The 24184-nt window shown below is 37.0% G+C and overlaps 1 protein-coding gene across 2 annotated transcripts in view; it reads left to right on the plus strand.

Moving 5' to 3' along the window:
- Positions 1-203: 203 nt before the first annotated feature.
- The window catches only part of CNOT2 (CCR4-NOT transcription complex subunit 2), a 130707-nt gene continuing 106726 nt past the window's right edge, over positions 204-24184 (plus strand). The window contains exon 1 of one of the 2 annotated variants that reach the window (XM_027071259.2): positions 204-355. Coding sequence is in view for 1 of the 2 variants with exons in the window: in XM_027071258.2 (XP_026927059.1) it covers positions 351-355 (5 nt within the window). In the remaining variant the exon portion in view is untranslated. The remainder of the gene's footprint in view (positions 356-24184) is intronic. The other variant, XM_027071258.2, reaches the window with a different exon arrangement.

A 24184-nucleotide genomic window follows, 5' to 3' on the forward strand; every position in this document is an offset into this window, starting at 1 on the left:
CGCGACCCGGTCTCAGGGGACCTGCAGCGGCCGCAGAGGCCCTGCTCGCTATAACGGCCGCGAAGAAGCGACGAGCCTCCCCGTGAGTCGGTGGAAGACATACTGAAAGCCGCGGGGAAGAAGGTGAGGGAGTGAAGCGCCTCTCCCCACCCTTTCTCGAACGCGCGGGAAGCCGCCTACCCACCCCCAACCCTGTCCGGTCGGCAATCGCCGCTCCCACCTTCCGCCGCCGCTTTGAGTGAAGCCGGAACGACGGGGGTCACGGCGGGGGTCAGAGGGTAAAGGTCTTGCTCCCAGCAGCCTCAGCGGTGGATACGTCGCCATCTTGGATCCGCGGGACAAGAAAATTCATGCGGTGAGTTTTTGGCAAATTTTCGGAAGTCTGGCAGCGGGGTGCGCGGCGGGGGCGGCGGATTCGGGGCCCCCTCAAGGCCGGGGAATGCCTCGGGGCCGGTCCGGCCGCGTCCGGGGTCCGCGGGCAGCGTCCTGGCCCGCCGCTTCCCGTTGCTTTTGTCTCGGCTCCAATCGAGAGAGGGAGAGCGGAGCGGGCGGGGAGGGGGGGTGGCGGCGGTGGAGGAGGGAGGGGGTGTGTATGGGGAGGGTGGTGGACGGGACGTAAAGCGTCGCTGTACTTGGGTGGCTGCAGCGGCAGCCCTGGATCCTAGCTAGGCCCGGTCCCTTCGGCGGGCGCTGAGGCTTCCCTTAGACTCCGCTCCGCCGAGCTCCCGCCAGCGCGGAGCCACCGCCGCCGCGCTGCTTCCTGGGGAAGAAGAGAAGGCGGCTGCGGTGGTGGCCAAGGATCCCGGGTCCGCTTTAGATGGGGCTGCCGCGTTCCCAGCAGCTGCCGCGGTCTCTGGCTGTTCACATTTTCTGAGTACACCCACATCACCTGCAACTTGTGTGTGTGTGTGTGTGTGTGTGTGTGTGTCTGTGTGTGTAATAGATGGGGGGGGGGGCGGGACATTGGACTGGCTAACGGGCCTCAGGAGCCCCCAGGCCTTGGGATACCAAAGGGTATGGTTGGTGGAAGGAGGAGTGCAACTGTGATGCTTCCTCTGCCACCGCACCGGGAGGGTGAACCTTCAGTGGTGTGATAGAGAGTGAGACGGGATAGTCCTGGGGCGGCGGAGGAACCTGAGACGCTTCTGTTTGTGAAGTTGCCAGTTCTAGGTTTCTACTTCCGCCGGGGCTTCTCCACCTTGTGCTGTCTTGGGTCTAACTTAAAAGTTTCACGGAAGAAATGAGTGGGGTTGAAAGAGGCCCACCTAGTTTTTCGTTGAGGCTCTGCTGTCCATCTAGAGGAGAAAGCCTCAAACTCCTGTCTTCAGCGAATGCGAATTCTAGTTATCGTTTATAAAAACACTTCCAAGGTTTTAGAATTTGCATTTATACCATAGCCTGTGGATTTGGCATTACCACCACAAAAGTCTTACATACGGGTACCACCCTCTCGGAAGGAACCTAAACATCAACTTCCCTTGAATCCTAAGAGGAGGCCTTCACTTTTCAACATCCATAAGACCGAATGCAATTCATTCTGTTTCATTTTCATAGAACTCTTGGTCAGAGAATCTTAACTCCTTTCTTAATCTTCTGGACCGTTTATAGTAATTAAGTACATTCATATCAACCCTTACATTCTTGGCGAAATAATAGAAAGTACTGAGTTAAAATCTGTTCACGAGGGAGGCCATACTTGAATTTAGAGTTAACAATTGAACACATTTCTTCCTGTTAGTCTTGGCATTGGGAATTTCTAAACCTCTAGAATCGTTAAGTGTTACTTTTGATTTGCCTTTAGGAATAACATAAATGGAAATATAAAGTATGGGGGCGTTGAATAGAAATTTCAAAGTATCTGTTTACATGGGTATAAGTTGAATTGTTTAGAAATAATCAGTATATTTGACAAGTTATTTCTCAAACGTCAGTGAACACATCTTTTGCAATTTTGCAAGATAACTTTATTTCAGAGTTAAAGGGTTGATTCAGAATCACAGAGGACTGAAATGGCTAAAACATCTAAAGATGTCTACATTCAGATATTTTAGTTGAAACACTACTTAATGGACCAAGATCGTTAATAAGCTTTGTATGTTGAACTCCTCTTTAGTTTGCAATTCTTGTATTAATTTTAAAGGAAAAATAACAATACATACGTAAAAAAGACAAAACTGTTCACTTTGACTTTGTAAAATTCTCATTTAATTTTAAAAAGGTATTTTTTTCATTTTTTCCCTAGGGGCTTGAATTGCAGTTACTTCTGTGCATACTTTGTAATTTAGACAGGAATCGAGAAACTCACACTTTCTACATCCTGATTAATGTTGTATCAATAAAAATAAATTATTGTAAGCAGAACCCTTTTATTCTAAGTATACTGCATAGAGATATCTGTAACCTAATCTGATGCTCTTGGGGAATGAGAATTGCCTGTATGCCTAAGCAAGCAACAGCCTTCAAATACAGCCTTTAAAAAATTTTCAGTTTCTGTAATACTTCCGTTTTAAAGTAAATTTGTGTGGTGGAAAAAAATAGGACAGAATGCAAGAGTGTATTTATATCTCCTTCGTTTGAGAAGTACTTGATCTTGAAGATAAAATAAAACTCAGAATGATACTCTTCCCCAAGAGAGCTAATTACCTATGTTTTTACTTAATAATTTTGGGTGTTTAATTTACTTTTTCATTTTCTGGAGATGCTTTACACTTAGTTTTAACCTGAAATTTTTCTTTGTTCAAAAGTAAATAAGTACTTCAGATTTATGAGTAGATTTCATTACAAGTGCTTCTAACCTAGTTTTGGTTTTTATTTCTTCAATAGATAATGGTATTAAAGGTACTTGTATCTTGAAAGACTCTTAGAGAATTTTTCACAACCTATGGGAAATTATAGTTTTGCTCTGTATAGTGACAAATTTGCTTCATAAAATTTTCTTATACTGTAGAAAAGTAGAGGCATACTTTACTTCTATATATGAAATATGAATAGACCTCAATAGACTAGTAAAAATAAGTTCATTTGTTTTTTACTCCTTAAGAGCAGTGATAAATAGTATTTTTAAATTAACCTGAAATTTTTACCGGTACAAGGTTTGTTCTATTATTACATATTTAAAAACAAAACTTTCCCTGTGCTTGCTTGAATAGGCATTGAGGACAGCTTATGCAAATAGTGATACAGTCTTAGGAAAAGATACTACTAAATAAGATTTTGTTTGTTGCCTAGACCTCTGGTAGATTTTGTAACACAAAGAAGCAAAAGAAACCAAGGTACTAGGTAGGGCAGTTTTACAGAGTTAATGTGAGCTGCACTATAATTTTTGAATATAATTACATACATATTGATATCAAGGAAGGGATCTAGTGCTATGATAGGAATCATTTTGGTTGATGATACAGGTGATGGTTCCTCCTTACTAAGGTTAATTTCTACCTGTGATGCTTAAACAGGAATTTCATTGTGACTTTCACTAGATATTTTGAATAAGCTTTAACATTGATGTCTGTTATAGAGAGTCTGCCTTTGAAAAGAAATAGAATGGACATTAGGGTTTTCACTTTTTAAAATTACAATTTTTACCTTGATTTTTACCTTGATTTTACAAAGAGAAATTTCAATTTTTACCTGATTTTAACCTTTCCACATTCTAAATACTGTATATATTTTTTCTTCTTACTTTAGTTTTTCTGTTTGGCATCCTCTTTTGAACTCTTAAAATTCCTGTCTATGACAGGTCATGCTCATATGGCTTGTTCATTTATTTACTTTGTCTATACTGTTAGGGATAAGCTGGAAAAATAGTTCCTATTATGCTTTTCTAACAGCTTGTTCTCTGAGATGTAGATGCACATCTCTTGGCATATCACTTGGAGGTACACTCAATTATGAAGTAATAAAATGGCTTAAGTGGGTTTTTTTTGATAATATAGCTTATTATAATATGGAAATATAAAATAAGTTATGTAGGAAAAAATTTCCCTTTTCTGGACATATTTGATTTATATGCTTACACTTGGGATCTATTTAGATGTAGGTAGATATTTTGGACAACTGTATTTGCTACTTACCCTGAAAGCTTTTGTTTTTGTTTTTTTGCTTTCATATATGTTTATGTGAGTGGGTAGGGGTACTTTTACTACCACGTCTCTGTTTGACAAACTTCTTATTCGTCAAAACTCTACTGTAGTGTCATTTTTTAAATGAAACTTTTCCTGAGCCCCCAAATCCTTTTGTTGTGCTGCTTTTAGTCTTTAAGCTTATATAATTAAAAGTGTCATGCTGCACTGTAACCTACTGTCCATCCCTACCATCTACCATAACCTCCAGTGGACCTTAAGCACCTTCCTACCTAAGAGGTAGGGTTATGTCTTTATGTTTGCATTTCTAGTACCTTCTGTAGTGCATAGTACTTAGTAGGTTGTCAGTAAAGGTTATCATTAAACTGAACTGGTGCCAGATTGTCATTTGACTCCATGCTTTCAGGGTACTGTTTCCCGGTCCATAGACCAGAAATACTGTATTGGAAAAGGGGATGGGAAGAAGAACATCCTGTATTATTTTGCTTCCTTGAATTTTTTTTCCTATAGTTTTGCATCCTAATTACCTATGGGAGGCTAGATAACTAGCTTCTTAGAGAAATGTATGTAGAGTAAGTGTAGGAAAGGGAAGGATAGTAATAAAGTGCCTCTGGTGACGTGTTTCCATACTTTTTGCTGTATTTTGTATGGCTAAGGTCACTGGTTGAAAGATATTTTGAGTAGACAGTCCCAGACCTATGATGGTTAATTTTACAATTTTTTGATGTTATGATGATACAAAAGTGATACTCATTCAACAGAAACTGTACTTCAAATTTTGATATTTTTTTTCTCTAGGCCAGCAATTTTCTGTACAATACTCTGTTGTGATACTGGGCAGAGGCAGCCACTCACAGCTCCCAGTTAGCCATGCTATCATAAGGGTGAATAAACAGTAACACCTGAAACCATTCTGTCTCCATATAACCATTTTTTTTCACTTTCAGTACAATATTCAATAGATTGCATGAGATTTTCAGTACATTTAAAAGAGGCTTTGTGGTATTTTGTCCAAGTGTAGGCTAATATTGTGTTCTGAACACATTTAACTTAGGCTAGACTAAGCTACAGCATTCAGTAGGTTATATATGTTAAATACATTTTCAGCGTAACGATATTTTCAGCTTAGGATGGGTTTATCAGGATGTAACACCATCATTAGTTGAAGAGGATCTGTATTTTTATTTACACAGTAATATATACTTAACCATTGCTTAACCAGGAACTCCTATTGGATTTGGGCTTTTTGCAGTTAGATTCTGTCACCCTGCCTTCTCCGCCCGCCCCCCCCCCGCCCTTCCCCCAACCTTTTTTTACTCCTAATGCTTGTCCCAAAGCTTAGGAGTTCTTTAATTCAAATACCATTCTCCTTATGAAAATTAGTTAAGATGACTTAATATAGTCTAAAACCTTTAGTTCTGAAACTAATTTTTCATGGTGACTAATTCCAATTGAAATTGGGAACTAACCGTGGTCTTTATTGGTCTATCTTGTTTTCCAACATTTTGCAGCAGAAATGTTAATGTATTTGATTATTTATGCTGTCTATGCCACTCTGGGAGGTATTTGGTCATAAATGATACATGTACTGTTTTATCTTTTTAAAACCTGAAAAATTCCAATTCTGAGAAACAGCCTTAGAGGGTTTGAATAAGAGATTATACACTTGTTTTGTGTCCATTTTTTGAGATGTAAAAATCAAAGCAGAGTAAATGGTACTCTTGAATTACATTTAGTGGAGGTGCTAACATTTGACTTAAAATTTTAGAAATCTTTTTTTATGTTTCATTTGCTGTATATTTGCCACAGAGTTTTTAATGATTGAAAACTGAAGATACAGAGAGAGGGTATATATTTTTTAAAAGATAATTTGATCCAGTACTCAGGACAGCAGTCCTTTCTCTGCTTTTACTGAATTGAAATGTCTTTCCTTATATTGAAAGTAGATGAGAGTCACACTTAGTAATTTTTTACTCTGCCAAGGAATAATATAAGCAAGAGAAAATTATATGTCCTGGCAGTTTAGGTAACAATGAGTAGACTTGCTTTTTTCCAAACATATCAATATGCCATTTTTCCATTTATGTATTTAGATGTTGAAACATAACTCCATTTTGTATCCACATCCTGACAGAATGTAATGATTGATTATGTAATACAATGTGTTTGGGAGAGGAACATTTGGTTTTGTGTCATATTTGGCAGGAATGTGTTTTTGTGTTACTTTTTACATTGTAAATTATGTTTATCCTTCAAATTTTGTATTTAATTTTCTCTTTGTAAAAGTTTTTGTGAGATTGGTATCATAACAGTATTCAATAATTAATGCCATTCAAAGGACCTGATTCCTTTTGACTTAATTTTATTGCTTAATATTTTAAAAAGTGGTTTACAGCTTGCAAAGCACTTTCATATACATTATCTCAAGTTTGTATATGCATACGTACATATATATTATATATATATGTATACATACGTATGTATATATTTATAATCTCTGTACCCATTGTGGGGCTCAGATTCACAACCCCAAGATCAAGACTTGTGTGCTCTTCCAACTGAACCAGCCAGGCGACCCCATTATCTCAATTTTACATGGTTGTCATTTTGATGTTTACTTTTTAAATAAGTTATATATATTGGTTAACCTTTTTTTTTTTTTTTTTGAGAGAGTGAGTGGGTGATGTACAGAGGATGAGGGAGAGAGAATTTTTTTTTTCATATTTTTTTAATGTTTATTCATTTTTGAGAGAGACACAAAGTGCAAATAGTGGGGGGCGGGGCAGAGAGAGAGAGGGAGACACAGAATCTGAAGCAGGCTCCAGGCCCCGAGCGGTCAGCACAGAGCCTGATGCAGGGGTTGAACCCATGAATCATGAGATCATAACCTGAGCCGAAGTTGACTGCCCAAGCCCAACCGACTGGGTCTGAGCCACCTAGGCGCGCCCCCTGGGGAGAGAGAATCTTAAGCAGGCTCCACACCCAGATTGGAGCCTGAAGCCAGAAGCAGGGCTCCTCAATCCCACAACTGATCCCATGACCTGGAGAGATTTACCTGAGCCAAAATAGGGTCTAGAAGCCCAACTGACTGAGCCACCCAGGTGCCCCTTAAATAAGGTTATATTTTAATATTAATATAAAGATAGAACAATCAAGCTGTTTTGATTAGTATTAAAATTAGTAATTGGGAATTACAAAGACCATTTTATTCTTAGACTGGACACAGCATCTAATATATTTCTCAATGTTACTCTAGCTTAATTTATCAAATTAAGTATGTACAAGTGGAAGGTTTATTTTTGTTTTTAATTGGTCATCTTGCAGATTTAGGGTAATATAGGAATTTGAAAGAGAAGTAGGAAATTTTTTGTTTTAAGCTTGACTTTGGCAAAATAAAACAGCTCACATTTTTAAGCATTATAATCATATTTATCAAGAAATGCCAAAGCTTTAAATAATACTGTGTTATAATAAGAGTAGGTAATTTTGTATCACACTGATGCCACATTTTATAAATTTATTTATTGCACATTTATTTTGCAAGGACATAATGTGCTGAGCAGATATGTCTTGAGCTTTGCCTTGATTTACTACGGCAAAAAATAGTGCTTTGGGGTGTAGTTTTTTTTTTTTTTTTAATGTCTGTTTATTTTGAGAGAGAGAACACAAGCAAGGGAGGGGCAGGAGAGGGAGGGACAGAGAGAGAATCCCAGCCAGGCTCTGTGCTGTAGGCGCGGAGCTGGATGCAGGGCTCAAACCCACAAACCAGGAGGTTACGATGTGAGCTGAAATCAAGAGTCAGACTCTCAACCTACTGAGCCACCCAGGCACCCCAGGGGGAGTTTTTATAATTTTATTTGAGTGAGCATGTCTGTCCTTAAGAGTAGAAAAAAATTAGACCTATAACCTTTTTTCTAATTTGTGTCCACTTATGAGAAATGTGGATATATTTGTAGACCTTTCAACCCAAGCTTTGATGTCTATAGCAAAACCATTAAATCTGGCAGCAGAAACAGCCTCCAAAGTGTTTAAATTCGATGTAAGATGTACTTTTTCTTTTTAAGTTTGTTTATTTTGGGAGAGAGAATACGAGCCGGTGAGGGGCAGAGAGAGAGGGAAAGAGAGAATCCCAAGCAGGCTCCACACTGTCAGAACTCGATGGGGGACTCGGACTCAAGAACCGTGAGATCATGACCTGAGCTGAAATCAAGAGTCAGACGCTTAATGGGCTGAGCCACCCAAGGGCCCCATTTTTTTTTAAATTTTATTTATTTGTGCCGGGGGCGGGGGTAGGGGTGGTTGGGAGGGGCAAGCAGGAGAGGGGTAGAGAGAGGGAGACAACAGAATCTGAAGCAGGCTCCTGGCTCCAAGCTGATGGCACAGAGCCTGACATTGAGCTCGAGCCCATGAACCATGAGATCATGACCTGAGCCAGAGTCAGATGCTTAACCAACTGAGCCACCCAGGAGCCCCTTCAAATGTACTTTTGTATTCTTTGTGTGTACATATCATGTATCCTAAATAGACATATGTGTGTGTGTGTGTGTGTGTGTGTGTGTGTGTGTATATATACATATATATATGTATATAAATAAAACAATTGTAGTCCAGTGCTTCAGGGAATCTGACCTTTGCCTACTCTTTAAGTATTTCAGAGCATAGTTTGAAAACCACTGGACTTGATCTCTAAAGTCACTTCCAACCTAAAATTCAGCATTCTTAGAAAGTCAAGAATTTTTATCTCTTTACAGATACGGAATTCATAGAATTTACTTGTTTTTGAGTAACGTTTGGATAAAAATTATTTAAGTTTAAATTTCAGGTTCTAGTGATTGAATGTTAGCATTGTAGATATTTTGTAGATAAATTCTTTAATAATTTGAGTGTTTATTCTCTTCTAGACATTGCTGTAGCTCTGGGTATGTATGGTAGTGAACAAGACAAGTTTCTGCCTTAATGGAGCTAACATCTTAGAGGGGGAGACAGAAAATAAAAAGGTAAATAATTTCAGATAGTAGTAATTGTGATAAAGAGAATAAAGAGGTTAGATAAGGGTATAGCAATTGATTAGGGATGAAAGAAGGGGACCAATTTAAGTAGGGTGATGAAGGAAGGTCTTTTTGTCTGGAGGTAACATTTGAACAGTAGCTAAAAATAAGGGAAAGCCATTAAAAAATTTAAGTGATTGGTTTCCCAGGCAGAAAGAACAGAGGGCCCAAGATGGGATCAAGTTTTGCTTGTTTCCTGATAACCAGAAATTTCATGAACAGTTACTTAGTGCCTTCAGCATAAATAGGGATAAACCCTAAAAGGGAAAAGATGATTAAGATGGTCTTTGTTTTTCAACCATGAAAATGTTGTGGTGGACCCAATAATTTGTATTAAATTTTATAGCAAGCTATAGGGAAAGACGGATTATTTTTTATTAAGAGGCCATGGTAATGTTTTCTGGATTAGGTGGAATTGGGAGTCTGTCTATATTAGTGGAAAATTATAAAGGGGAAGAAATTTTAAACTGTATTAGCATAGAAAAATGCTTTAAGAGTTTTCAGTTTTGCAAGGTTGTACCTAGTATATTTTTCTTAGAAATTCATTAGTAATGGTTTTCATGTTTAATCAGATTTTCTTGTACGGTTCAGTACACTGCCATGCACTGTTATAAGTGCTACTGAGTAATTCAAGTTCATTTTTTATGGTGCATGTTGTGGATACAAGTTAGAATAGAGTAACATTATTTGAGGGAATTAATCAAAGAGGAGATAATTTGATTTGGGTTCTGAAGGGTGATTTGGGGTTCTCTAGGTGGGATAGGGTACACAGCATTGCGAATACAGAAAGCCTGGGAGAATATGAGGATTTGGAGAATGGCACAGTAACCTCAGGAGAAGTTGGATGAAGGAATGAACTTTTTACATGATGGGGAATAATTTACCATTTTTTTAAAACAATGCTCTTGATAATCAGATTTGTGCTTCAGGGGGGCATTGTAGGTTTCACAGTCAAATTATAATTAAAATTACGATTTGATGGTGTGAAATTTTTGAAGGAATATATTTTCTTCAGTAGAAAAATTGAGTATTTTGAATTCATACTGGCAGGATTTTTTATTAGGAACCATATGACTGAATGGGGTGCCTGGGTGGCTTAGTCTGTTGGGCATCTGATTCTTTATTTCTTCGGCTCAGGTCATGATCTCACAGCTGTGAGATTGAGCCCTGCCTGGGGCTCCACATTGGGCATGGAGCCTACCTAAGATTCTCTCTGTCTTTCCCTCTGCTCCTCTCCCCAGCTTGCACACACCCTCTGTAACCTAAACTAAAAAAAAAAAAAACAAACAACAACACACCAGAAAAACAAAACAAAACTGTATGAAACTCTTAAGTTTCTACCAGAGAACTTTATATATATATAAGCCAATACATATAGGCCAAAAGTTAAAAGTTTTAGTGGATGAAATTTGTTATATGTGTTTTAGGGCAGACAAAGTTTAAATGTTATTTGACATTATTTGCAGGCATGAGATTTAACATTACTTAGATAAATTAGAATAAACCAAAACTTCTGAATTAGTGATATCATTATTCATAGGAGCAGATACCTATACAGTTATCGCCTGCTTTTCAAAAGTTCATGTTATGCCTCTTTGCTTTTATGAGATACTTACGTTAGTACCTGTTTTCCCTAACAGAAAGATGAGGGTTTTTGCTCTATGAAAAAAGGTAGAAAATGAAAGTCGCATTTAGTGTTTGTTTTATAATGAGTCTCTCAGTGTGTACTGGAGCAGCAAGAGGAACCGCAAGAAGTATAGTTCCTTCTTGGGAACTACACTTAGCATCTCAGCATCAAGCTGCCGTAGTTTTGAACTGTGTCTGTGGGCATCTGTGCTTTGTCTTAAATTTATTTTCTGCATTGGTTAGCAAGAGGTGTCCTAAGGTTTCAGCAAAGCCTGAGAAAAGTTTTTTGGGAGTCTGTGGGAATGTTCAAAACATTTTCCATATTGGGGCACCTGGGTGGCTCGAGTTGGTTAAGCATCCGACTTCTGCTCACGTCATGATCTCACGGTTTGTGAGTTCAGGCCCCATATCAGGCTGTCAATGCAGAGCTCACTTTGCATCCTCTGTCCCCTTCTCTCTCTGCCTCTCCCCCTTTTGAGTGCATGCATGTGCTCTCGCTCACTCTCTCAAAAAGAAATAAACATTAAAAGAAATTTTTCCATATAAGCCAATGGTAATTGCTTTGTTTTACTAAAAGGTTTCATAGAAATGCTTTACTTTTGAACAGTGGAGAAACCTGTGTTATGTTACTACAAGTGCTTATTTTACAATGCTTAGATGTGTGTTTGTGTAATTCAAAATATTACATGTGACAGTTATGCACTTATTTTAGATTGTTGGCATTATTTACTAATTCTGAAATGCAGGGGGGACAAAAGCCCAAATGTGTGTTTTCAAATAGAAAGAATTAATTCCTTAAGAATGCAGTTTGAGCAAATTAATACTTTGATAGTATGCATCATATGTCATTTTTTCGTAGGGGAAGTTAATGGATTTCCATTGTGACTTGTAGCTGCCCAAGTTGCCTAATTGTCTGTTGAGTTCATTTTTGGCTGAATAAGATGGAACTGATTATAACTCCTATTAAATTGTGCTGGAATTTTAAATGATCACCATTCTATCTCTTTTAATTAGTTCTGTAACTTATCCTCCCTAAACTTCAGTTTTCTCATTTGAAAAAATGTGGACAGGTAAATTAGATGTAAGGGATAAAAGCTCTTGTGGGTTTTTTTGTTTTTGCTTTTGTTTTTTGCAGGGGGTTGCTATGTAAAGATGTGATTCTGTGGCAAATGAGAATTAGCCACTGTTTTTTCAGAGTGCATTATGCTCTTTTCTGTATCAAATTTGTAAATGTAAACAAGGAAGATGCAGTTTTGTTCATAAGAGTCTATGTATGTTTTTCCTGCCAGGAATTTTGCTTAGATGTGTTAAGTATTTTGTGTAGTATTTTGAGTAACATAAATACATCTTAACATTGTTCTATCTGAAGCTCTTGGCGAGGTATATGGCATATAATAGGTAGGCATTTGGTAATTCCTTTGATAAACGGGTAGATCTAATAGAACGTTAGTTTAGGGCTCAGACTTGTGTCTACCACTTACAACCTGAATTATGTCAAGTTACCTATAGCAAGTTTCTTCTCTTTGCCTCAGTTTCTATATCTTTAAAATGAATCAAGTGTATTAGAATCACGTAGAACATCTGACAGATTTATAAAGGTATTGGTTTATATCTCTTTCCTTTTTTGCAGAGTAAATATTCCAGAATCTTGGAGGAAATTCAGAGGGAATACTTAACATAGAAGTTACAATTTATTTTTTGAAAGTTGAGAAAGTCAGGTCATTTATTTACCTTTGAGTATGTGCTCACCTTTAACAGAGAGATAATACATTGTATTGGAAAGACTACCATACTTGGATTCAGAAAATGGTTTCAGTCTGGGTTCCATGAATTTATTAGCCATGTGCTTGGATAAATCAATTAATACTGAAGAGCCTTAGTTTTTTAGTCATTTATACTTTCTAATGTTCCTGATGAGAATTGAGATAAAGAGAACGTTTGGTTAATTGTAAAGTAATGTTAAAGTGTTATGGTGATGATTCCTGATTATTTTTTTTTTTCATTTATTTATTTTTGGGACAGAGAGAGACAGAGCATGAACGGGGGAGGGGCAGAGAGAGAGGGAGACACAGAATCGGAAACAGGCTCCAGGCTCTGAGCCATCAGCCCAGAGCCTGACGCGGGGCTCGAACTCCCGGACCGTGAGATCGTGACCTGGCTGAAGTCGGACGCTTAACCGACTGCGCCACCCAGGCGCCCCGATTCCTGATTATTAATGGTTGTGATGCAACTAGTAGTTTTAAGTTGTGTGATTCATTCATTCATTTTATTTTACCATGTGGTGCTACTGCATTCATATGGTTTTCCCTTTATTTTTATGTGATTGAATATCTGGCTTATTGGATTTTGGGGAGGAGGGAGCATGGAGAGTGTTCATCATAGTAGGCAAGTTAATACTTGGATATTTTTGCATGTGGAAGTCCTGATTCTTTCTTTCTCTAAGTATATATGGCAGGGAGTCTACCTCATGTTCATTTCCTCTTCATTAAAGATGAAAGATGGTGAATGTTCTTTGGGTTATTCCCATTGTTTGTAACTGTATTTGTGTCCTTTATTACTGTTAGTCAAACATTTTTATGATCATCGTGTCTATTTTCCTTGCAAATGAAATTCATTTGTAATTTACAGTTAGAGAATTGAGAATGTCAGTGCAATAGTTTGAAACTATTGTATATTCTTTATGTAATGTATATGAATAACTTTTACTGATTTTTTTTTTTAATCCTTAAATCTGTAAGATCTCTTGGGTACTGAGCCCTTTGAAGCATTAAATACCATATAAAGAAAACAGTACTAAGTAGTTGCAGTAGCAGAGTAAGGAAAGTGAATCACAGAGTAATGAAATTTGGAAAATGATTGTTGTTCATTGAAGGGAAAGGCATTGCTTTTACTGTCACCCTTGTAAAATTGGAGTTAACTAAGAGTAGCTAGAAAATTCATTTTTCACAATAGTCTATATCCTAAAGTGTATAGTTAAATGGCTTTTAGTTTTAATCATATATGCCAGCCTTGGCAAACAAACAGTACATGCTGAAATTTCAAGATATGGCAAAGATACGTGTTTTTGATTCTACAAAATTAAACTTTCAGTTTTAACACTATTTCAGAAATAGTTATCTTTACTTCTGATTTATCAATTTGCTCAGAAAAGGAGCAGTTAAATTCTCTTGATTTCTAACATTATTCCAATTAACATATTAAGAAATTGAACTTTATTTAATTTTATTTTGAGAAAGAGAAGGTGCAGGTGAGCAAGGGGCAGAGAGACAGAGGGAATCCCAGGAGAGACAGAGGGGAGGGGAGGGGAGAGAGAGAAGCAGGCTCACCCAAAGTGGGGCTCAAGCTCACCCTGTGTGGGAGTGGAACTCACAAACTGAGATCATGACCTGTGCTGAAGTCAGATGCTTGACGACTGAGCCACCCAGGCACCTTTGAGAAGTTGAACGGTTTTTAAAGAGAAGACTTTTGTAATAGAAATGACTTTCCTTAAATTTTTTAATGTTTACTTTTGAGAGAGTGTGAGCAGGGAGAGGCAGAAAGAGATGGGGCGCAGAGGATCTGAAGTGGGCTCTGCTCTGGCAGGCTGACAGCAGCGAGCCCCTGCAGGGCTCGAACTCAAAAACAGTGAGATCCTGTCTGAGCCGAAGTCAGATGCTCAACCGACTGAGCCATCCAGGTGCCCAAAATGATTTCCTTATAACTTACTTGTTTTATAAGTTTGGATTCTTGAATATAGATGTTCATTACTGCAGCATACCCAGGAAGTAATACTATTATTTTAAATTTTTATGTGAAGCAAATAGAATATGAGGTCATGTGCTAAGGCCTGTGGTAAAAACTAAAATAGCAATACTTACAGGAAAGTGGAAAATAAAGATGAGAAAAAGAAGAAAACAAAAGTTACTTGGTAATCTTGCACACCAGAGAACTGTTAACCTGGGCAGAGTATGTGTATGTAATCACTTTGATTACCAAAGTGATACAGGGTGATGTGGAAAATGTAGAAAATACTGGAAAGTATGAAAGAAGAAGAATGTCTAGGGACAACCACTGTTCTTTTTTTGTAATAGAGAAATTGGGCTATACTTACTGATTTATAACTTGTGTCTTTAAAAACAAAAGCTGAAAAAGCATTTTTCAGCATCAGTATTTATCCAAAATATGATTCCTGGGGTGCCTGAGTGGCTCAGTTGGTTAAGTGTCCAACTTCGGCTCAGGTCATGATCTCATGGTTTCTGGTTTCAAGCCCCACATCGGGCTCTGTGCTGACAGCTCAGAGCCTGGAGTCTGCTTCGGATTCTGTGTCTCCCTCTCTCTCTGCCCCTCCCCCATCATGCGCGTGCGCGGGCGCGCGCGCTCTCTCTCTCTCTCTCTCTCAAAAATGAATAAACATTAAAAAAATTAAAAAAAAACAACAACATGATTCCTTATGGCCAGAGCGTAACTGACTTAATTCCTTATTATTGAACATTTAATTTTATTTTGATTTTTCACTTTTATAAATAGCACTGTGGTGAACATTTTTTTACCCGAATTTTTGTTTGTACATTTTATTTCAGTTTTTAAAATGCTTACTTATTTTGAGAGAGAGAGAATCCCAAACAGGTTCCCTGTTAGTGCAGAGCCTGAGGAGCAGCTCAAACCCAGGAACTGTGAGGTCATGACCTGAGCCAAAATCAAGATTTGGACGCTTAACCAGTTGAGCCAGCCAGGCACCCCTGTTTGCACATTTTAATATTTCTTTAGAAAATGTTTATAGAAGTACAATTATTATTTTTAAAGTATTAGAGGTAGCTCCAATACTTGAAATTTACTTTTTAAGCTTCATTATCCTCTCCTGTGAAGTAGGTGTAATATTGATACTTAACCTTATAGAATTGTTAGGAGTGAATGACAGTAGGACTTTCATAAGTAGACTCCTCTTCCTGTAGCATTTACCATATAGTCATTATTTTAACAATTATGTCTTTCATTCTACCACTAGATCATGAGTAAGGATTGAGTCAGCTTTGCTCTCTGATGTGTATTTGAAACCTTGCGTAGGGCCTGACAGATAAATTGTTGAATGTTTGAAAAGCTATTTTCCAAAGCTTTTAATATTTACTTTTTTTCTTAGAACAACCTTGTGTCAGTTTACATTCTTACCAGCTATGTGTGAATTGTCTTCTTAATTTTTTTGTTAATGACACTGAGTGTGGTTGTGTAAAAAAATATTGTCCTAAAATTTGAAGGTATAAACTTAGAGTTTTAGAAATTTGTATTTTTTTTCCAAAGTGCTTTACATGTTTTCTGTTCATAACTTTCATTCTCAATACTAAGAATAAAAATAAGAGTAAAATAATAAAGGGTTATAATCCTGTTTTTGGTCCTCTCCCAAGCATCATTTTATATATCCTGGGAGAAAAGCAAATCATATTTAATACCACACAAATATGAAGAGAAGTTAACGTATTGAAGTTCTGTACCAAAATTGACCACAAAGTGGTTTAAACTGGATATACTAATAATGTAAAAGTTTAAGAGGAGTTTTGCCTAATTTAATATGCTGTATCAACAGTAAAAATGTGGCTAAGATGTTATGTTAAATGCAAAAAATAAGATTGTGTTTTTACCATTAAGCTTATTTTGTCCGGAGGGCTTCAATTTGATATCCATGGGTGAATTTGAAAAGAGCAAGTGGTTTGGTAGTGGGGGTTAGGCAAAGTAACATTTAAGTACTGTATTAGATATTTTCTGTATGTTACTCATTCTATTTATTCATCTGGCAAATATTTATTTATTTAATATGTACCAGGCGCTGTTCTAAGAGAATATAGAGTGGAAGTGCCTGGGTGGCTTATTCAGTTAAGATCTCAGGGTCTGAGTTCAAGTTCCATGTTGGGCTCTGTGCTGGCAATGAAGCCTACTTAAAAAAAGAATGAGAGAAGGGTGCCTGGGTGGCTCAGTCTGTTAGCATCTGCCTCTTGATTTTGGCTCCGGTCATGGGCTCATGGTTCATGGAATTGAGCTCCATGCTCTGTGTTGACAGTACAGAGACTGCTTGGGATTCTCTCTCCCTCTCTCTTTGCCCCTCCCCCGCTCACACACTCTTTCTCTCTCAAAATAAATAAACTGAAAACAAAAAAGATACAGGGTACAAAATAAGAGATAAAGCATGATGTGCCAGATGGTGGTAGAGGTGTGGAGAAAAAGAGACCAAGGGAGTATGAAGTTTGTATGGGATGCAGATTTAAATTGTCAGGTCACAGAAATCCTCCCCTAGAAGGTGACAACCCTGTGGTGAGGGAGCAGTTCTCTGCATATCCAAGAGAAAGAAGTTCCAGAAGGGACAACAACCAAGAGCAAATGCCCTGAGAAAGGATGTCTTATTTAAAAAAAATTTTTTTAAATGTGTATTTGTATTTGAAAGCGAGAGAGACAGAGCATGAGTTGGGAAGGGGCAGAGAGAGAGGGAGACACAGAATCCTAAGCAAACTCCAGGCTCTGAGCTGTTAGCGCAGAGTCTGATGCAGGGCTCAAACTCACGAAATGTGAGATCATGACCTGAGCCACCCAGGCGCCCCTAGAAGGGATGTCTTATGATTGAAAAGTTGCAAGGAAGTCTGTGTGGCTGGAATACAGTGGGAAAGGGGGAGAATGGTAGGCAGGTGGGTGCAGAGAAGATAGGGGGAGAGAGGCAAGTCAGGAAAGATTTTGTAAGCCATCAAAAGGACTTTGGCTTTTACTCTGAGTAAAATGATCCTCTGTATAATCTTCATAATTACTACACAGTTGATTGAATTCTACCCATTGTACAATTGAATAAATAAAGGTTCTGTAGGGTAGCCTGTAGTTAACTTCTTCAAGGTTATATAGCTAATGAGTGGCAGAACTAAGATACGAACTTAGGTCTTTGACTTCAAAGTTTATGGCTATTTCATTACACTATCATTCTTGCCCTAGCATACTTCTAGAGGCTTTCACTTTTTTTTTTTCCCCTTAAGCCAGGATTTATAGTGAAGCCAGGGTTAGTGTCCATGCATGTGTGTGTGACTCAGAAAACAGTTCCCTTACTGAAAAATATATTCAGATTCTTTGTATTATGTTGTAAACGATGACTTTAAACATGCTAGTTTTAAAATGCTCTGTATTGATTTCATGGCCCACTGTTGGGAGTCCATAGTCTGAAAATCACCACACTGTTTTCTTAAAATGCCAGAAGTTCCAGATTTATCCAAGGCTCTGAATTATGCTGAGTGGCTGCTTTGATCCCTTAAGAAAAATCCTTATATCCATAGAAGTAGCTCTTGGGTTAGGAAGCAAGATGTACTGCAATTAGTATATTGTAAAAACATGTGTAACATTGGAAAATTCATGTATGATTTAAATTTTCTTGCTGAAAAACTACAACTTAGGAAACTTACGACTGAATTAATAAATCTTGTATTATGAAGACAGGGCAGTTAAGACTAACAAGCTAATGCTGCTATTACTATTATTACTGATTTCTGTTGAATGTTTATTATACTAAGTTTCTTTACTTGTTTACTTATTTATGTTTGAGATTTTTATTTATTTATTTTTAAAGTAATTTCTATACCCAACGTGGGGCTTGAAACTCACAACCCCAAGATCAGGAGTCTCATGCTCTACTGACTGAACCAGCCAGGTGCCCCAATACTTTTTTTTTTTAAAGCAATTTCATATGTTACTCAAATTTTTTAGGAAGTTTTTTAAAATACGTATATCTTCTATTAAGATTTTCTCTGAGTAAGGCCCATGATCATTTGATATCTACAGGAATAAGTACCGTTTTTTAAGTGCCTTATTACTATTTTAATTTTTAAGTCAACTTTGTTAAGGAAACTTACATATTAAACAAGACATCCATTTAAGTGTCCTTTGCAATGAGTTTTGACAAATTTATATACCTGAGTAAAAATCAATCACCACAATTCAAATACAAACATTCGCATCACATCCAAAGTTCACTGTTCCAGGCAGTCCTCATTCATGGCCATAGGCAACCACCAGTCTGCTAATCACTAGAGCTTAGAATTATTTTTTTAGAGGTTCAAACAAATGGAATTATACAGTGTGTATTTTTTTGTGTCTGACATCTTTCGCTCAGCATAACATTTTAAATTAATCAATATTGTTTCATGTGTCAATCATTCGTTTCTTTTGGGTAGTATTTTGTTGTGCTATTGTAACAGGTGCCTAAAACATGTTTGTTGAATAAATTCATGTTTGGCACAGTAATATCCCTCCCTCCAGAATTTTGCTGCGTTTCTTTATAATGAGGATGTTAAAATCTCTTCTAAACTGTGTGCATATGTTGCTAGACTTAACTTTGTGTGTACATATGTAAAGGGATGATTTAATAGTGAAAAATATTCAAGATTTAGAGCTAAATGACGCTGGCATGAGTCCTTGTTTTGTCACCCTGTATGTTATGGGCAAGTTACTTAATTTTTATGAAGCTTAGTTTTCTCTTCTAAAATGAAAGCAATTATATTTACATGTAGTTGTTGAAGTATTAAAGAAGTATGTAAATATTGTGTGTAAAGCAAATATATTAGGCCTATAAAAATGGTAATGTAATTTAATAGTGATTTTTTTTGAGTGCTAGTGGCTAGTGTCTGCTTTTTATCTACTGACAAAATCATGCCTACCTGTAGGGTTGCAGTTATTTATTAATATTCATTAGTGGTTTGAAGAAACACATGTTTATGCCTATTAAAAATCTCATCTAGTAAAATTGATCACTATTAGGTCTTGATTAGTTTACTTTTAGGTCACAAAATTGTAGGTTTCAGCTAATTAGAATTATAATTAAAGATAATTCATAAACTTTTTTTACAGATTGAAAGGCTTAAGTGAAATATAAAGGTGAAAAGACAGCAGTAATTCTAATTCTTCATTATTGGTGGCTAATTATTTCAAAGAGTAGAATGATGGGGAGAAAGCACCCAGGAAACTAACATCTTTTTGAGTCAGGTTCTGTAGTAGTTGTTTTCCACATACCATTTATTCATTCAGCAAACTTTAATTTAATGCCTACTAGGTATTAGGACAAGCCTCATTGTGGGCTTTTAAAATTAATGCTTTTTTTTTTTAATCCCCTATTCAGGCTGTGCCTGGCATTTAAGTACTACATAAATGTTTGTATATTTGTTGAATGCATTAATACTTTTATTTGGCCTTGGAGTAGAAGAGAATTAATGTGGTTTTTAGGAGATTAAATCCATAATGTGTGCTTGTGACCAGGAGATTTTTAACTTACCTAAATAACTAAAAGGTTATTAAAGTTTATATTTTGACCATAAACACTGATACGGCTTAAGTGACTTCTGATTATGCTTGTATCAAATTAGACTTGACTTTCAAATTAGACTTGAAAGAAAAAATTAAATGCTGGGGGAACAATAGTAGGCTTTATGCTTGTGTATGGTATATACAGAAAATTTAGAATAAGGATAATAAATTGTTAAGGGTATCTTTTGGCAGTCTATTTTTCACTACAGAAACTTACTGTATGCCAGTGTGTTACATTTTTTCTTAAATTTTACAGGTTAAGTCTAATTGATTTATTGTCTTATTGATAGCTGGTTAAACCAAACATGCTGTTGTAACCACACATTCAGTAAGAAAAGTTACTAGATGAAAACAGAAGAAAGAATGGCTTATTCTGAAAATATATAATATAGAAGAAAAGGAAGATAGAACTTAGTAGGACAAGTAGAAAGGGGTGATTAAATGACATTGTAAGTGATGGTAAAGTGAGACAGGTAGTAAATTGTGCTTTTGAAGTTAAAAAAAAATGAGTTGAATAAGATCCTTAAAAACTAGTATTTAGGGGCACCTGGGTGACTCAGTTGGTTGAGCATCTGACTCTTGGTTTCTGCTCAGGTCATGATTTTGCAGTTTTGCGGGTTTGAGCCCTATATAGGGCTCTGTGCTGACTGTATTGAGCCTGCTGGGGATATTCTCTCTCTCTCTCTCTCTCACTCTCTCTCACTCTCTCTCACTCTCTCTCACTCTCTCTCACTCTCTCTCACTCTCTCTCACTCTCTCTCTCTCTCTCTCTCCCTCCCTCCCTCCCCCTTTCTCAATCAGTCTCTCTCTCTCTCTCTCTCTGCCCCACCCCCCACTCACGCTGTCTCTGTCTCACAATAAATACACTTAAAAACTGATACTCAGTTTTTAGGTAGACAGACTGGAAACGTTTTTCTAAGATTGATTGATTGATTGATTGATATTTTAAAGAGAGAGAGGGAGCACTCATGCCTGTGTGAACAGGTGAGAGGGTCGGAGGGAGAGAGAATCTTACGCAAGTTCCACACTCAGCCCTGACATGGGGTTTGATCCCACGACCCTGGGACCATGACCCAAGTCAAAACCAAGAATCATGTGAGCCACCCAGGTGCCCCTAGAAACATTTCGTTTAGGCTTGTGGTTCTTAATCCTGAGCGCTTTACACCCCAAGGGGTCATTGAAGATAGGGGTGCATTTGTTATTTCAGTATTTCAAAGAAAGCAAATCCAATGAAACACTTTAATTTAGTTTGAGACTGAATAGTCTAATTATAATTACTGTTTTTGGATTTTCATAAAAAACATCAATTTTTGGTAATAGCAATCATCTGTAGAATCCCTTGTTGGTAGTTACATGTGTCTATAAAGGTAGAAAACCCATTTTATTTAATAAAAGCATAAATAGAAAAATATTTTTGAGCTCTTGTTGAACATGTAAACCTTTATATATATATATGAATATATAACTGAAATAACATCTCATCCTTCCACTGGCATATCAATTTTAATCTCAGAAACGTCATTCCCGATTACTTTTATCTGGTTCTATACGTTTTGCCATTCTTCACTGCAGTATCATATTACCATCTGGCTTAGCATTTTTCAGTATCACAGATCATTTGTGTTAATTATTTGTTAGGTAGGTGAAAATTCCATGAGAGCAGGTACTTTGCCTGCCTTATTTTTTTTGTAGTATCTTGTCTGTGTATCTGTCTACCTAGAAGTGTTAACATTTGCACCAGCCAGGTATGATCTAGTTTTTCTGCTTCCTCTCCAATACTTACTACTATGTTTTTTGTGAGTGTTGCCAGTTCTAGTGAGTTTGATCTCATTGTGGTTTTAATTTGGGTTTCCCTAATGACTAATGGAAATGTTTCTCATTGTTAAAAAAATCCCATTGGGATTTTGATTGGCATTGTATTAATTGATCAATACAATAAATTTGAGGAGAGTTAACATCTTAATTATATTGGGTTTTCCAATCCTTAGACACAGAATGTCTCCCCATTTATCTTTGATTTGACTCATCAGTGTTTTTGTGTTAGTGTACAGATCCTGCACATATTTTGTTAGATTTATAAATAACATATCTCATATTTATACTTAATATCACATTTGGAGGAATTACTTGGAGCTATAATGGCTCTTATGAGCATATAGTAGTGGGATTTTTTTTTTCATACATTGATCTTGTTTGTGACCTTGTAAAGTATAGTAGTGCTTTTTTGTAGATTGTTTTGCATATTTTACTCAGGTAATCCATTCCTCAAATAGGGAAGATTTCTTGTCTTTCCAATCTATGCCTTTTGTTTGTTTTCTTGCATCATTGCATTGCCTGGGTTATCCTTGCCTTATTAGCAAGGATATTATTAGCAAGAATTCAGTTGCCTTATTAGCAAGAATTCAGTTTTTCACCATTAAGTATAATGATGTAAGTTTGTCAAATTAAGGAAATTCTGTTCTGTTCCTGGTTCACAGAAAGTTTTCAGGACGAATGGATGTTCAATTTTGCAAAATAATTTTTCTGTCAGTTGATATGATCACTTGGTTCTTTTAGTCTATTAATATGGTAGATTTTATTGGTTGAAACTCTTTAATATTGTAATAGCTTTATTGTTAAAATTCACATACCATACTGTATAAACTCACCCATTTAAGATGTGAAATTCAGTGGTTCTTGGTATATTCACAGAGCTTCACAACCATTACCACAGTCAATTTGAGAAAATTTTTTATCACCCCAGAAAAAAATATTACACCCTTTAGCAGGCTTTCTTATTTCCTTCCGATCCCCACCCTCACCCAGCCTTAAGCAACCATGGATCTACTCTTTCTTTACTTTTGTTTGTCCTGAACATTTCATGTAAGTGGAATATGTGCTTTTTCATTAGTGGCTTCTTTTCTTGGCATACTGTTTTTAAAAATTGTACAAGTTGAAGCATTTATCTGTATTTTATTCCTATTATTGCTGAAGAATATTCCATCGTGTGGATATACATTTTATTTATATGCATTTATCAGTTGATGGACATCTGGGTTGTTTCTACTTTTTGGATGTTTTGAATATGATGCTATGAACATTTCTGTACAACTTTTTGTGTGGCTGTATATTTTCATTTCCCTTGGTTACATACATTGTGTAATTGTGTGGTCATATAACACTAGGTTTATTTAACCTCTTGAATTGTTGACTGTTGTGGAGAGCAGCCCTACCATTTTACATCTTAACCAGCAGAATATGAGAATTTCAGTTTCTCCAGATCCTGGCCAACTGTTGTTCTTGTTTTGTTGTTTTTATTATAGCCATCATGTTGTGTATGATGTGGTATCTCATTGTGGTTTTCATTTACATTACCCTGGTGGTTAATTACCTTAACATTTAAAAAATATTTTTAATGTTTATTTGAGACCAGGTGAGAGAGTGAAAGCAGCAGAGGGGCAGATAGAGGGAGACACAGAATCTGAAGCGGGCTCCAGGCTCCTCACTGTCAGCCGAGAGCCCGATGCGGGACTCGAACTCACAAACTGTGAGATCATGACCTGAGCCGAAGTTGGACGCCTAACCGACTGAACCACTCAGGCACCCCCCCTTAACATTTTTGAGTGTACATATTTGGTCACTTCTTTGGAGAAGTAACCTGATCAGATCCTTATCCTGTGTCTGTTTTTAGTTTGTCTTTTTATTAATGAGTTCTAAGATTTTTTAATATATTTTAGATGCCAATTCTTATTTATCATTTATTTTTAAATTTACATCCAAGTTAGCATATAATGCAGTAATGATCTCAGGAGTAGATTCCAGTGATCCATCCCCTAAGTATTACACCCAGTGCTTATCCCAACAAGTGTCTTTCTTAATGCCCCTTGCCCATTTAGCCCATCCCCTCACCCACAACCCCTCTGGCAACCCTCAGTTTGTTCTCTGTATTTAAGAGTCCCTTTGAAACAGCACACCTGTATCCCTTGGATAAATACCTAGTAGTGCAATTGCTGGGTTGTAGTGTAGTTCTATTTTTAGTTTTTTGAGGAACTTCATACTGTTTTACAGAGTGACTGCACCAGTTTGCTTTCTCACCAGCAGTGTAAAAGGGTTCCTCTTTCTCTGCATCCTCACCAACATCTGTTGTTGCCTGAG

This window comes from Acinonyx jubatus, chromosome B4 (assembly GCF_027475565.1).
Source record: "Acinonyx jubatus isolate Ajub_Pintada_27869175 chromosome B4, VMU_Ajub_asm_v1.0, whole genome shotgun sequence".
Classification (NCBI taxonomy): Eukaryota; Metazoa; Chordata; class Mammalia; order Carnivora; family Felidae; genus Acinonyx; species Acinonyx jubatus.